General features: G+C 37.3%; 1 protein-coding gene across 1 annotated transcript in view; it reads left to right on the forward strand.

The window, feature by feature from the left end:
- Positions 1-13,839, forward strand: part of LOC120771802 (protein jim lovell) — a 28,423-nt gene that overhangs the window by 7,089 nt on the left and 7,495 nt on the right. The window contains exon 2 of the mRNA XM_040100004.1: positions 8,317-8,454. Coding sequence (XP_039955938.1) covers positions 8,317-8,454 — 138 coding nt within the window. The remainder of the gene's footprint in view (positions 1-8,316; positions 8,455-13,839) is intronic.

The raw sequence follows: 13,839 nt of genomic DNA on the forward strand, positions 1-13,839 counted from the left end.
AAAGTGAAAAAAGAAAGCGTCTTAAGAAAGAATATTGTGGCGAAGGAGTGACTGGCGCAGGATGCAACGCTGTAAGGATCCGTGCAACATTGTCGGCAAACGACGCAAGTGTTAGGACACCGCCACCGCTGTGGATGTGTGCAGCGGGCGGCAGGACGCGCGCATAGCGGCGCATAATATTGACATTCCACTGAATGATTTCATAAGACTGGCTTGTGCAAATACACGCATCTATTCAACGCACACATATAGATATACATAACTTTACATATGTATCTATGAAGGTATGTATGTGAGCAAATAGCAGCGGAATACTTCAGCAGTCATTGCGTCCGCGCGGAGTCTGAGCGGCCTGAGATGTGGACGAGCCAAGACACAGCCATTCAATTGCGAAACAAAAGCTTATGAAAATCGCGTACAAATAGGCGTGGCGCAAGCGGTGGTGGTGGTTGCGCGGATGCTTAACAGCAGCGCCAAGACATTGTAGACGCTCTCAGCTGAAGTGGTGCATTCATTGATGCTGAAGCATATGAATATATGAGATGTGTGTAGGCTTGCCACTAGCAGGATATATGTAATCATTGGCGCTATACGCAAGGTATGGGAAGCGCGCACACATTGTTGCCGCGCGCATTAAACAGATGAAGACTGTTTTGTTACAACAATGCAAAAATGTCATATAAAATATAGAAAATCGAGTGATGAGCGCTTAAGCGCTAAGGATAAGCGCGCAAGCAATGATGGTAATCATTCTTTTTTTGAAGGATTTTTGAAAGATTTTCGAGGAGCGCTGGGTGCGCGCCGCATTTCTTTCAAATGAAAGAAAGACTTGAATAATAATTGTATGTGAATTTTGGAGGAACGGAAGTGAAATGCCGCAAAGCGGAAGATATGCACATACATATGCGCTCAAGTAGATTAACACTCATATATGTACGCGTGTGTGATTTGTCTGCAGCGCAGTTTTGATTTTCTTACGCTACACTTAATGCGTCACAAATGAAATCAGTCAGCCGGCAGGATATGTGTGTTTGCATGCAGTTCGGATTTAAAAACACACACAACACTGGCGGTAGTTAAAAAATATGATTTGCGCACCTTTGCGCTCGCATCAAAATCCGCGTTCTTCCCGCACCTTACACCACACCTCAGCTAAAGGCGTCTTCCAGTTCTATTAGTTCGATGACTGCGCGTTGCAAAATGTCTTTGAAAAAGCGAATATATTTGAGTTAACAGGCAGCAACCGGCAAGGTGTAGGCGCATAGCCGCCAATAACTCCTTTTGCCGGCAACAAACACACGCACGCATACATGTAGACAGCCATACAAACAAATAAATTTGAGCGCAAGAAAATAAGCATGTTCCTGTTTCAATGTGAATGTGTTCTTCCAAGTCTTTATGCGCTGGCTTCTTAGCGCTCACCAAGTCATTGCTTTTCAACTTGTAAGTCAGCACCTTCATGTATGTCTTCATATGCCTCCACTTATTTATGCGGTAGTTAGCGGTATTTTTCATACGTCATAACATATCTGCAAACTTACGCGCCTCTACCTCGGCGCATTTCCTTAAAAATTCTTACATTTATTTTTCCACAATCCAACCATATTAAGTTTGCGGTCCTTCCTTCTGCAGTGGCATGACTTGTTACACTCATAACAGCCCTGCAGGAAATTTTTCACTTGGCAAAGAATAGTTTCTTCTTCTTCCCTGATACTAAAACTGTGTGTCGGACCGAGACAGGTCGCTATGCACTGGGTCATTCCTTTGTGTGCGTAGGCGCCCTTGATTCCTGATGATTTAACTAAATCCATGATGCCGAAAAGATCATACAATTCGTGGTTCCATTTTATTCGATATTCATCGCTCACGCGGACGGCTCCAAAGATTTTGCATAGAACAGTTCTTCAAGTGCTTTCTCATCTCGTTGCGTCATCGTCCATGTTTCTGCGCCGTACAATAGGTTGGGAATGATAAGAGGCTTATGGCGCATATTTTTTCTTCGACGAGAGAGGGATCTGAACTGGAACATGCGTCTAACCAGCTCCAACTCTGCCGGCTTTAAATAGGTCAGCCGGTAATCCATCAGCTTCGGATTCTTCTTCATCTATCGCAGCACTGCTTTCACCATTTCTGAATGTTTGTTATCAGGCTTTCATTCCTGTCTTTACAGAAGCCGGTCACAGGTTTGAAACAATTTTTTTGCTGACTTACATTAGGTTGGGTTATTCTGGTAGGTCACTACGCATAGACCGGTTTTGGTTTCTAACAGACTCTGTGGCCTCACTATCGATACCTCCTCCAATGGAGACCCCAGATGCTTACAACGTAGTATTGCCAATGCGGGACAAGTGCATAAAAGATGCTCTTTGTTTCCCTGGTGCCTTGCTCTAGACTTCTGATCAATATTTAAGACCGCCTCTCTCTTCTCTTTATTGAAAATACGTCTCTCTTCCTTACTCTTTTCATAGTATCGTTCGCTCATAGTACTCGTCACAATCGCCTGGGTGACTTTGCACACAGCGTTTTTCTCTACAATGTGGTGGAAGAAGATATTTGAAGAAACAATTTTGTTGCCCCAGAAAGCTATAAACCTCGAAATGGTTCACAAATTTTCTAAATGAAAGAAATGAAGGCGGTTGATAGTCTCCTAAGAAGAAAGTAACCAGAGCTGTATATTAAAATTTAGCGCTCGACGCTATCTTCCAGAATATAAGCCATGCTTAAGACAAGTTAGTACATTCAAGGTCGACAAATTGCAACAAATGTTTGATATAACTTCATTCGGGTAAATAATTTTTTCGGTTTTGCAAGAACTAAGATATCTTAAGCCCTTTATACTTAAATCTATCTTTCTCTCTCTCCTTCTCTCGAATGGATTATTGGTTTATTAGACACCCTGCGGAATTCTGGCAGCAATCTAAAGTTGAAGACTATTTCCTACTGGGTCACTACCCTTCATATGCATACCATGCATGTCATACTCGCATTGCATTGCCATATACTACCTCTATTTGTATGTTGAGAGTTTGTAAATATATCTTAAGCTCCCCAAGCGGATATTATTAAAATGAATCGCGCTAGCAATAACAACAATAATAACAAATATAAATATAAAATGTTAACGAAAACTGACGACAATTTATAAAACCTTAAAAGTTTATTGGGGCGTACGGTACTACTCATTTGCTAACTGTTGTTTTCTAGTTTTATTGCGCTCTTTTGATATTTGTGTGTGTGGGTGCGTGGATTGGTAGACGATTTTACCAAAATGTGTCTATTTTCCTACCTAAAGCTGAAAAGTTTGCTAAATACCCAAAGAGGTGCTCATACATGCCTTGTGTCTGTGGAGCTTTTAAGTCTGCCTCGGAGTTCCTGACATATGAGTGAGTGCTCGTGTCATAGGAAGACAATTTGGTATGGGTGGAAATTAAGGAAATAGCTTCATGAATTAAGAAGTATACTTTGAAACATGCTGATTGATAATATATCAAATTTTAGTCACACGCACCCTGATCGAAAGAATAGGAGAAGTGCTCGAGAAGATAAAACGAAACCCTTCGAAATTTCCGAAACATGCTATTAACGAGTAATTCTCAACTCCCATGCCAATTTCCAAAAGCTTTTATTATAATAGTCGAAAGCTATCAGTTCTGAGTAGTTTTCATGGATTCAGGTTTACACTGCAAGAATCCTATGTCAGTATCCGAAAGTTTTTTTTTTTAATTTCCGAAAACTTCACGAATAAATAAAATTGCCTTGATTTAAAATCTAAAAGCTCTATCTTACTTAAGCAAGCTTTGATGCTTTTCAAAAGCGTTCATTTAAGAATTATTATGTTTTACTACAGGCTTGAACTGTTACAAATCAGTACTCAATTTCTGAAAGCTCTCATTAAAATTTCCGAAAGCTTTCACTGAGAAATGTTTTTGTCTTGAACTGCTAAAACCACACCTCAATTTCTGAAAGCTCTTATTAAAAGTTCCAAAAGCTTTCACTAAGAAATTATTTTTTTTTTATTCGGGCTTTAACAATAAAAACTCACATGTAAATTTCGGAAAGCACTTGCCAAAATTTTTGAAGGCTTTCATTTATGAATGATTTTGTTTCGCTTCAGCGTTGAACGCTTAAAACATTTAAATTTCCGAAAGCTTGTATTAAAATTTCGAAAAGCTTTGACTTATAAATAATTTTGTTTTGATTACGATTTGAATTGCAGCAACAACATCTTTATTTCCAATAGCTCCAAAATTAAATTTTCGAAAGCTTTCACTTACAAATTATTCTGTTTTGATTCTTCGTCTTCCAAAAGCTCTGATAAAAAATTCTGAAAGCTTTCACTTAAAAATAACCTTTTTTATGTTTTAGTCTCGAGCGGATACAAAGCTTTCACTAATAATTTTTTTCATTCAGGTTTGCACTGATACTACTCACATCACAATTTCTAAAAGCTTTTAATATAATTTGCAAAAACTTTGACTTATAAAAAATTTGTTCCTGTTCAAGCTTGAACTACAGCAACAACAACTCAATTCCCGAAAGCTCTCATTAAAATTTCCTAAATAAATGATTTTGTTTTGATTCCACAAGCTTTTACTTAAAAATTACTTTTTTATGTTGCAGCCTCCAACTCACATCACCATTTCTGAAAGCTCTCATTAAAATTTCCAAAAGCTTTCATTTATAAATGTTTTCTTCTTTTCTAATTCTAGTGCCAATAGTCGAAACCATCTCAATTTCTGAAAGCTGTCCTTAAAACTTTCAAAAGCTTTCACTTATGAACGATTCCCAATATGCAAAAGCTCTTCTTAAAGTCGCCGAAAGTTCTCATTTAAGAATCACACAAAATCATTCCAGTGTTTCATATTCAACTTTTTTCAAATATTCACTAAAATCTTTGAAATGCGCTGAACGCTAGTGTATCTATTTATTCTTCCTTTGTGAGCTTAAATAGACAAAAATGTATGTCGTTTCCAATCACACACAAATCGCATTACCATTTATTCGCAGCACTTGTGAACTTCCTCGATTTATGTCACTCCCTAGAATGCTACCGTTGAGTAACTGTATTGTCGAGTATGTAAATACTCTGATTTTTCACAATTCATATTTTCCAAACGCACTCCCACACCCAACCGAACGCCCACTCACCGACAATCATATGCACGCGGTAAAGCACACATGGGCAAATTTGCTTTTTCCGCCGCAACGGCTTCCAACTTCAATTCTGACTTTTGGAAAAAAACCGCAGTGAAGACATCATAAATCGCGGTGCTGCAGAAAAACTATTTCACCTTCGCGAATTGCAGCAACAACGCCACGTATGCATGTGTGCCTTTGTTGTTGTACATATGTACATATTGCTATGGTATGTGAGCTTTCATGAAAGCCTGTATCGACGGCTCACATGAAAGCGTACTGCCAAAACAGGGCAGTTCGGTAGTATTGGTTGGGCGCTGTTGCACTCCTCTGTCTGCTCGTGTATCGATAGGTACGGATACGAGTACGTTTTGTATGACTCTGCAACCCATAATCAGCCCCGAGGCAGAGAGACAGCCAGCCAGCACAGCTGTTTGCACCTTCGCCGTTGCAATAAATAAATAAATGGAACCACAATTGAATTTATTCTTCAACTGCGAGTTTTTTAAAAACCACCGGCTTTCGAATGTGGTGTGAGACTGGCGTATGAAAACATGCAATGCAGCCTGCCGTGGTAAAGCTAGAGCCAATGGCAGGGGAAATAGTATATTGGGTGAGAAGCGAAAGTAGTGCTACGAAAAACAGTTAGTTTGTCAAATTAACTGCAAATGTGCTGTCAGCTGTCGTTAGCGGTATTATGACAGTTGGCTGGTTGAAAAACTTTTAGCCTAATGACTCTTTTACGCAAAACAGACAGACGGAGTCTCTTTGAACGAATTATAAATAGACTGTTGTACGAACAAGTTCAAACGAACGGTTTAAAGAGTCAGGCACAAATTTACTAGAGCTAAATCTTAAATTCCGATTTTTCATTTACTTTCAAAATAGTCTTCTTCCCTAAGATAAGGTTAGGTTAGGTTAATCTGGTAGGCCAATAAGCCACGCATAGACCAGTTTTGATGCTTTACGATACCAGATGGAGTTCAATTAGTAGGTCCAAGAGGATAAGTCGTCCTTTAGGATGCCTGCGCTTGACGCGAATTTTAAGAGACTCAGCGGCCTCTCTATCGATACCTCCTCCAGTGGGTCATACCGTCTTTTTTAAACACCAATATAAACTCTCTCACCAAAGATGATGTTTTGGCTCTACGAAACCGTAGTCTAGCTAATAGTGTTCTATTGGATACACGTATTCGTCTAGTGTAGGGCGCTCCAGAAGCCTACACATGCTGAAAAGATTCAACGTATCGAAAGAACGACTCTTAGATGCATTTACTGCGGACTACATCAATAAAGCACTTAACGCCATTTTACACATAGCAACCCTGAACATTGCCGTCAGGTGCACTGCTGCGAAGTGCGCCCTAAGGCTCAGGTAAGCTGGGATACGAACAAGTACACGTCGAAAATTTCTCCTCCTTCAACTGCATTCCTGAAAACTTGGACTGCTGCGACGCATATTCTAGTCGTGGCGGCCTTTTCTCTGATCATCTGCCATATGTGGATAGACAAGATGCGCAATGAGCTTCTTCACGGATGGGTCGAATCTAAGAGTTGGAGTTTTTTGTAGGAAACTCTCCGTCAATACTAGCTTTAAGCTACAGAAACACTGTTTTTTTCAGGCAGCAGTGGCTGCTATAAAGCTTTCTGTAGACGTACTGCTAAGAAGTGCACTCTCTTACAGGAAAGTGAGCATTCAGTCCGACAGCAGAGTGACAAAACTAGCGCGGAGATAGCTAACTGTGCGTTCTAAGCTAGTCAATTAGTGGCTGCCCTTACTAGAAATGGCATCTAGCTACTTCATCATCACACTTGTTTGGGTGCCCGGTCATAGCGGAATTGCTGGCCGAGGAGCTAGCCAGAGGAGCACTCTCGCCATGCTCACATTGGAATGAGACAGATTTGGATCTCCATTGGTGTCATGTGTTCTAGGTCTGGACCTATTAACCTTTTGTGCTTCCGTTCCTGTGAGACCGCAAGATCCTTTTATCTTAGAGGAGGTCGCAGGATATCTTCTGCAACTAAGATCCTGGTTAGGATCGACCACATAACCTAACCTATTATGAGCAAATCCAAAGTGAAAACGATGCTCATTGTCTATTTTGATATCAAAGGCATCGTCCACCATGAATTTGTTCCTCCTGCACAAACGCCAAGTTTAACGTGCAAGTACTCTAGAGACTAAAACGAAGGGTCCAACGCGTCCGACAAGACATCCCTGTAACATTCTCTGTAAAATTGCTATGAAGTGTGATGCTGCCGAAAAATGCCTTTGATAAACTTTTTTCATTTATAGTTACATAAAAATTGATTGGTGCAGAGTTTAGATAAAAGCTTCAAAAGTTTCGAAAAATTTTAGACAAAAGCCCAAGGAACAAAAAAAATCTAAATCATGAGAAATAAAAAGCTTGGATAAAAACTCCAGAAACAGAAAGATTGATAAAGGCTTAAGAAACGTAATGGCTTAGATGAAAGCTCTAGAAATTAAAAGTTTTCACAAAAGCGTTTGAAGAAATATAAAGCCTATATAAAAGCTCTAGAAATAAAAAGTTTAAATAAAAGCTTAATAAACGTAAAGGATTTCGATAAAATATTACAAAATATAAAGCTTAGATAAAAGCTCTAGAAATAAAAACTTAAATTGATAAAAGCTTAAGAAAGATAAAACGTTTTGCTAAAATGTTACAAAATATAAAGCTTAGATAAAAGCTCAAGAAATAAAAAGTTTAGATAAAAGCTTAAGAAACGTAAGGGGTTTTGATAAAGTGCTAAGAAATATAAAGCTTAAATAAAATCTATAGAAATAAAAAGTTTGGATAAAACTCATGAAACAAAAATAACGGAATCCATAAAAGCTTAGGAATTAAAAAAAATATATATCAAAAGCTCAAGAAATAAGAAAAAGCTTAAATGAAAGCTTAAACCATAAAAATCGTACATAGTTTAGATGAAAGTTTAAAACATAAAAAAGCTTAGGTAAAAGCTCAGGAAAAAAAAGTGTGAATAAAAGCTCAAAAAATTAAATCTTCTTACTTAACTCATTAAACTCACACTAAAAACTAAATTTATTTTATTTATAAACGCCATTTTATTTGAAAAGTCGAAAATTGGAGAATTTGCATAATATCAAAGTTTAGATTACAAAAATGCAAGCTTTCATAATTTTTTCTTCCTTTTCAGTGTTCGGTTTGGACTCACCGCTCGGTCTCTTTCCACCAGGCATTGACCCAGGCAAACTCTATAACCCACTAATGGAAATGTCCGATCCACGTGGCATGCCCAGCGATCATCCGCCGCCCTTTCTCAAAGGCAAGAAAAGTAAGTAAACGGAACTAATTTTACTAGTCAAAGGCATATTTACAGTCACCGTTCGAATTTCAATAAGCGTCTTACAAAAACAAGCAATTAACCCCGCAATTGAACCTGAAATACGACGCTCCAATTATTTTCCAAACTAAATAAATCGAATACAAAGTGCATAACGGTATATTAATTCATTCTTCAAATGCTTAGCGTACGCCTGTAAACGAAAAGAGAAATTAATCGGAAAAGTAAAAAAAGTACAAAATTCACACCTGAGTAGCGGCTGCCCTTTTGCCACTGCATGTTTACACACTTCTGCGCATGCGCACCCACTTAACTGCATTGATCTTGTACTTTTGCTCACGTACTTGAACCGTTGGGCTACTGTTGATCAACGTTCGTGGCACCTGAGTGTAGGCATGCGCATTTCCGCTTTTTTTGACTTTCTACCGTTCAATATCTTTCTTTATTTTTTGTTTCTACACGACGATCAGTGATCGATGGCAATCGTTATTTTTTAAACGATTTAAATAATTTAGTTATCGTTTTACTTTGGGTGCAAGTAATTTTAGTTATTTCGAAAAGTTTATAAGGAACTTGTAACTGAAAGTATTTTAATTAGCGGTACTTAAGAGACAACAACGCACTTGAAAGTAAAAAATTTCGCTTGCAAAAAGTGGTAGTGAATAAGTGCAGTAAAAGTTTCTGGTGAAAGCTTGTAATAAATAATGTATATTACACTAAAGTAGTAGTTAAGTAATATCTGAACCTTATAGTTGTTACAATATGCTAAAATTTCTAATATTTCCTAAATTTCGAGCTGAGCAAATATTGGTGAAAGCTTATTTCATTGAAGCTTTCGCTTTGTTCAAATATTTTACTTTATATGTTCATATATGAAAGTTTATAGATTTTTACACTTTTAATGCATTCATCTGATTCAAACTTCGATTTTAATTTTTGTTACTTAAGCTTTCACTTGCCACTTGAAATATCAACAACTCAATAAACTCACTTTATTTTAATTTTATGTTTCAGATAGCTTTCATCAAACTCATTTCTTTCAAACTTTCATTCAATTTGTTTCCAACAATTTTCTTTCGATCAGCAAATTCATCATGCTGCTACATGTTTATTAAGCTGAAGCTTTCACTTGGTATTTTTAACATCAAACATGAGAGCTTATAAAATCTTTATAAATCTGTAACTTGATATTTTTTATTTAAAATTCAATACGGTAAACTAAGACCAAAGCTTTGAGCATTTACTTGCCACTTATTGTATGTTCTATGCTTCTTTATTTGTTTTACATTATTTATTAAAATTTAAAAATGTGTTTTAGAAAGCTTTCACGAAACTTTATAAATTTAGAGCTTTCACTTGGCTTCTTTGTGGTCGAGTACATAAGCTCTTTCGATTTTTATCCCACTAAAACTTTCACGAAAATGTATAAAGTTCTTTGCTTTTTTTCTTTCTTGGCTTTTTTTTTGGTTGAACACTTAAACTTTTTTATTTTTTATTATAAATCTAAAGCTCTGTTATGGTAAGCTTTCATTTTACGTACGAAAGCTTTTACCAAACTCCATAAAGCTCTCACTTGGTTTTTTTTGTTAAACACTTTTTGGTTATTTATTATAAGTTTGGGAGTCTGTAATAAGAAGAAGCTTCATTATTTGTTTTACCTACGAAAGCTTTCACCAAACTTAGTAAGGCTTTCACATGTTTTTCTTTTTCTTGAACACTTAATCTTTTTCGTTTTTTAGTGCAAGCTTAAGACCCTGTTATAGGAAGCTTCATTATTTGTTGTACCTACGAAAGCTTTCATCAAACTTCATAAAATTGCAGCCCTCACTTGTCATATTTATTAAAAACTTAAATTTACACGTTTTTTATTACATGATTGAGAAACAGCATTACAGAGCTTTTACAAAGCTCATATTACACTCAAAAGCTAATCCTTCTTATAATTTTAAAATGTTTTATAGTCGTGTTTTACGAAAATTTATATAGTTGGTGCTTTCACTTGGCTTTTAAGGAACTTTCACAAAGCTCATATCACTCAAAAGATTTCACCAAAGCTTTCGTTCCAAGAGAATATATTTTTATTATTTCATTGTATTTCAAAATGTATATATGTACATATTTGGAGCTCTTACTAGGCTTTTAAGGATCTTTCACAAGGCTTATATCATACAAAAGCTTTCACCTAAGCTTTCATTCCAAGCAATTATGTTTGTATTATTTCAACATATTTCCTCCAATTACCATTAAAAATAAATTCATTTACAACAACAAAGCATTTACTGGCATTTTTATCGATACCTCACCACATACATATATACATATGTACATATGTTCATGCATACACACGCACATAGGTGTCATGCACTCAATCGTCCAAATGACGTGCTATTATTAGCGTCATTGTCACTGTCGCCGCCGTTCACGCCGTTCGATATCACATGAGGCGGTAAATTCAATTTTGTGGTTTTCCTGCATCGCTCCAACGAATGCGCATGTGCGCCTAGGCATGTCAGCCGAAGTGAAAAAGCGGCACAAAAACTTAATGCATACATATGCACCTCTTCATTCAAACGCGCGCGTGTGTGTGTGCACTGATTTTATTGCCGCCAAGTTAACGCATCGTTTGCCATAAAAACTGTGCAATTTTTCAATTATTCAAATCGATACTTCACATTCACTGCACAAAACGCTGCAATGTGTGTGCGTGTGTGTATGTATGTATGTTAAGGCATTATATTGTGATGGGAAATGCTGTATGTGTATGTGCAACATTCGGAAAACCTCAAATAGTTAATGAGTTTTTTCTGCATATCAACCGCATTACAACTCAATTTCTTTTTTCCCGCTTGCTTATGCGCTTGTTGTTTTTGTTTTTATGCATTTTTTGTCTTCGCTTATTCACCTTTAACATTTATCCATAAACAAGATCAATAACAAAGTATCGGCCAACAAAAACAACACCACCCCATCAAACGAACAATAGAAGAATGACTTTGTTGCACAAACACACATACGCAGACAAACAAATCTATATAAATTTATACAAATAAACACACTTACAAACATACATACATATAAACTCTTAGATTATGCCTGAAAACCAATTAAAACAATTGAGGCACGCAAAGCAACAACAACTCTACCTATAGTAAGTATATATTTTTCAGTTCGAAAAACTTGCTTAGTCACATGATTGACAGCAGCGAAATAGCCGTGAAGAGAAACGCATCGTTTTTTGTGAATTAAACACTTACACGCTTCACAAGCAATTATGTGTGCTTTTACTTGGCGCTTAGCATGAACCCCTTGCCCATTATATTACCATTTACTTACCAGAAACTATACATCCATACCAGCATGTGTGTGTATATATGTATGTATGCAAATGTGTCCGTTGTTGATAAGTCAAATCAGCGATTTTTGATTTTTGACAAGCTCATTTTGAGTTCGACAACCGAGCTACTCAGCTCAGAGCCGTTAATGCCGTTAATGTGACAACTTACATGACACTCACTTTGATGAGCAGGGTGAGAAGTACACGACTATTCAAGGAAATAGCATTTTTTGGTTTCAATTGGATCCTATAACAAATAATTTGTATAAATAAGCAAGCAAAAACTAAATTTTGATCGAACAGTTTATGGGGTATAGTGATCCGATTTCCGCGTATGGAGCAACTAGCAGATTCTTGGAGAGAAAATAAGTACAAATTCTCAGTTCAATGTCTCAAAAACTGATTTACTAGTTCACATATACGAAGTATATCGCGACAGCCTTCAGCGATTTTCTGCTATCTTGTAAAACATTACCCTTTAAGGTTGTCTCTAGTTTTTGAGGAAGGAAAAAGTCACTCGGAGCTATGGCTTTTGCTTATGTCTGGCCTTATCTAGGACTCGGCTTAGATAACTAAGAGCTTCGCAGTTCAAGGGACAGGTTGAGTAATCATCAGAATAAGATATCAAGTCTCTATTAAACATCGCATAAAGCATTGACGTCCTACATGACGCAAACTTCAGGTCGTATTAATAATCTCAAATTGGAATTACGAAGTCTTATATATCCTGTGCGTAGGTCTATGTGGGTATTGACAGTCGCAATACTTTCAGAGCCAAAGTGTTTTCATCCATTCGAAGAACAAATTAGCCAGCGTAACTTCCTGTTCTTCTTTTTATTGGCGTTGAAACCGTCAATAGCCGGGTATATAACAGTGCAGCAGTCATCGTTCCATCGCTCTGCGGTAATTGCAGACGTTCTCCACCGCTGCTAAAGTAGCAGTGTTTCACTTCTTTGTTCTCTCAAAACGCAGACTAATCAAATGTTGCCTCCGCACCCTATAGCAGAACGGCGATAATAAGTGACTTATAGAATTTGGTCTTTCTCAATTGGCTACTCAGTCCAAACGGCAGACTAACGACGTTGTTATTATGGCCGATGATATCGATGTAATCAAAGTGCGTAGCAGAATTATATTCTCCAGGAGTAGATTAAAAATGTCGTTTACACAGTCGCATTAGTTTCTAGATACCGAATTCAGACATAGCGAAACGACGGCAACTCCTTCGTTGTCTGAACTGCTTTTGATCAACTCAACGTCAGCTTACACAGCCGTATTAGTTTCGCGGGGATACCAAATGACACATGGTGAATATCTGGTCTGTTGTCGATTTTCCAGACCTGAAGCCACACTTAAAAAGTCCAATTAGTTTGTTGACGGTGGGCTTTAATCTTTCACACAATACGCTCGATAGAACTTTATATGCGATTTTGATGAGACTTGTCCCACGGTAGTTGGCGCAAATTTTGAAGTCTCGCTTTTGTGGATTGTGCTGAGCGCACTTAAATTTCAATCGCTGGGCATGCTTTCGTCCGATCATATACTACAAAGCAGCTGATGCATGGTGCTTATCAATTCTTTCCCGCCGTATTTGAATAGCTTGACCGGCAATCCATCGGCCCCCGCCGCTTTGTTGTTCTTCAGACGGCTGATTGCTGTCCACACTTCTTCATGGTCGGGCAAGGGAATGTCTGCTCCATCGTCATCGATTAGGATTATGTTTGGAATAAATATATCACATCCATACTTATTTTTTTATATTGTCTTTCCTAATAGACTCGAGCCAAAATTAATATTAAGGTCAAAGCCATCGCAGAAATCCAAATTTCACAATTATACTATACAACACCGACATACAGACCTATGTACATACTTACGTCATATATAGATATGTATATGTAATAGAAATGTTAACAAAGGAAGACAGCATTCAGAGAATAGGAATGGGTCACCGATTTCAGATAACAAATATGAAGACTACTAACATATATACTCATACCTATGTATATACTCATACATATCTATATCCGCTTCGTATAACT

This window comes from Bactrocera tryoni, chromosome 3 (genome assembly GCF_016617805.1).
Source record: "Bactrocera tryoni isolate S06 chromosome 3, CSIRO_BtryS06_freeze2, whole genome shotgun sequence".
Classification (NCBI taxonomy): Eukaryota; Metazoa; Arthropoda; class Insecta; order Diptera; family Tephritidae; genus Bactrocera; species Bactrocera tryoni.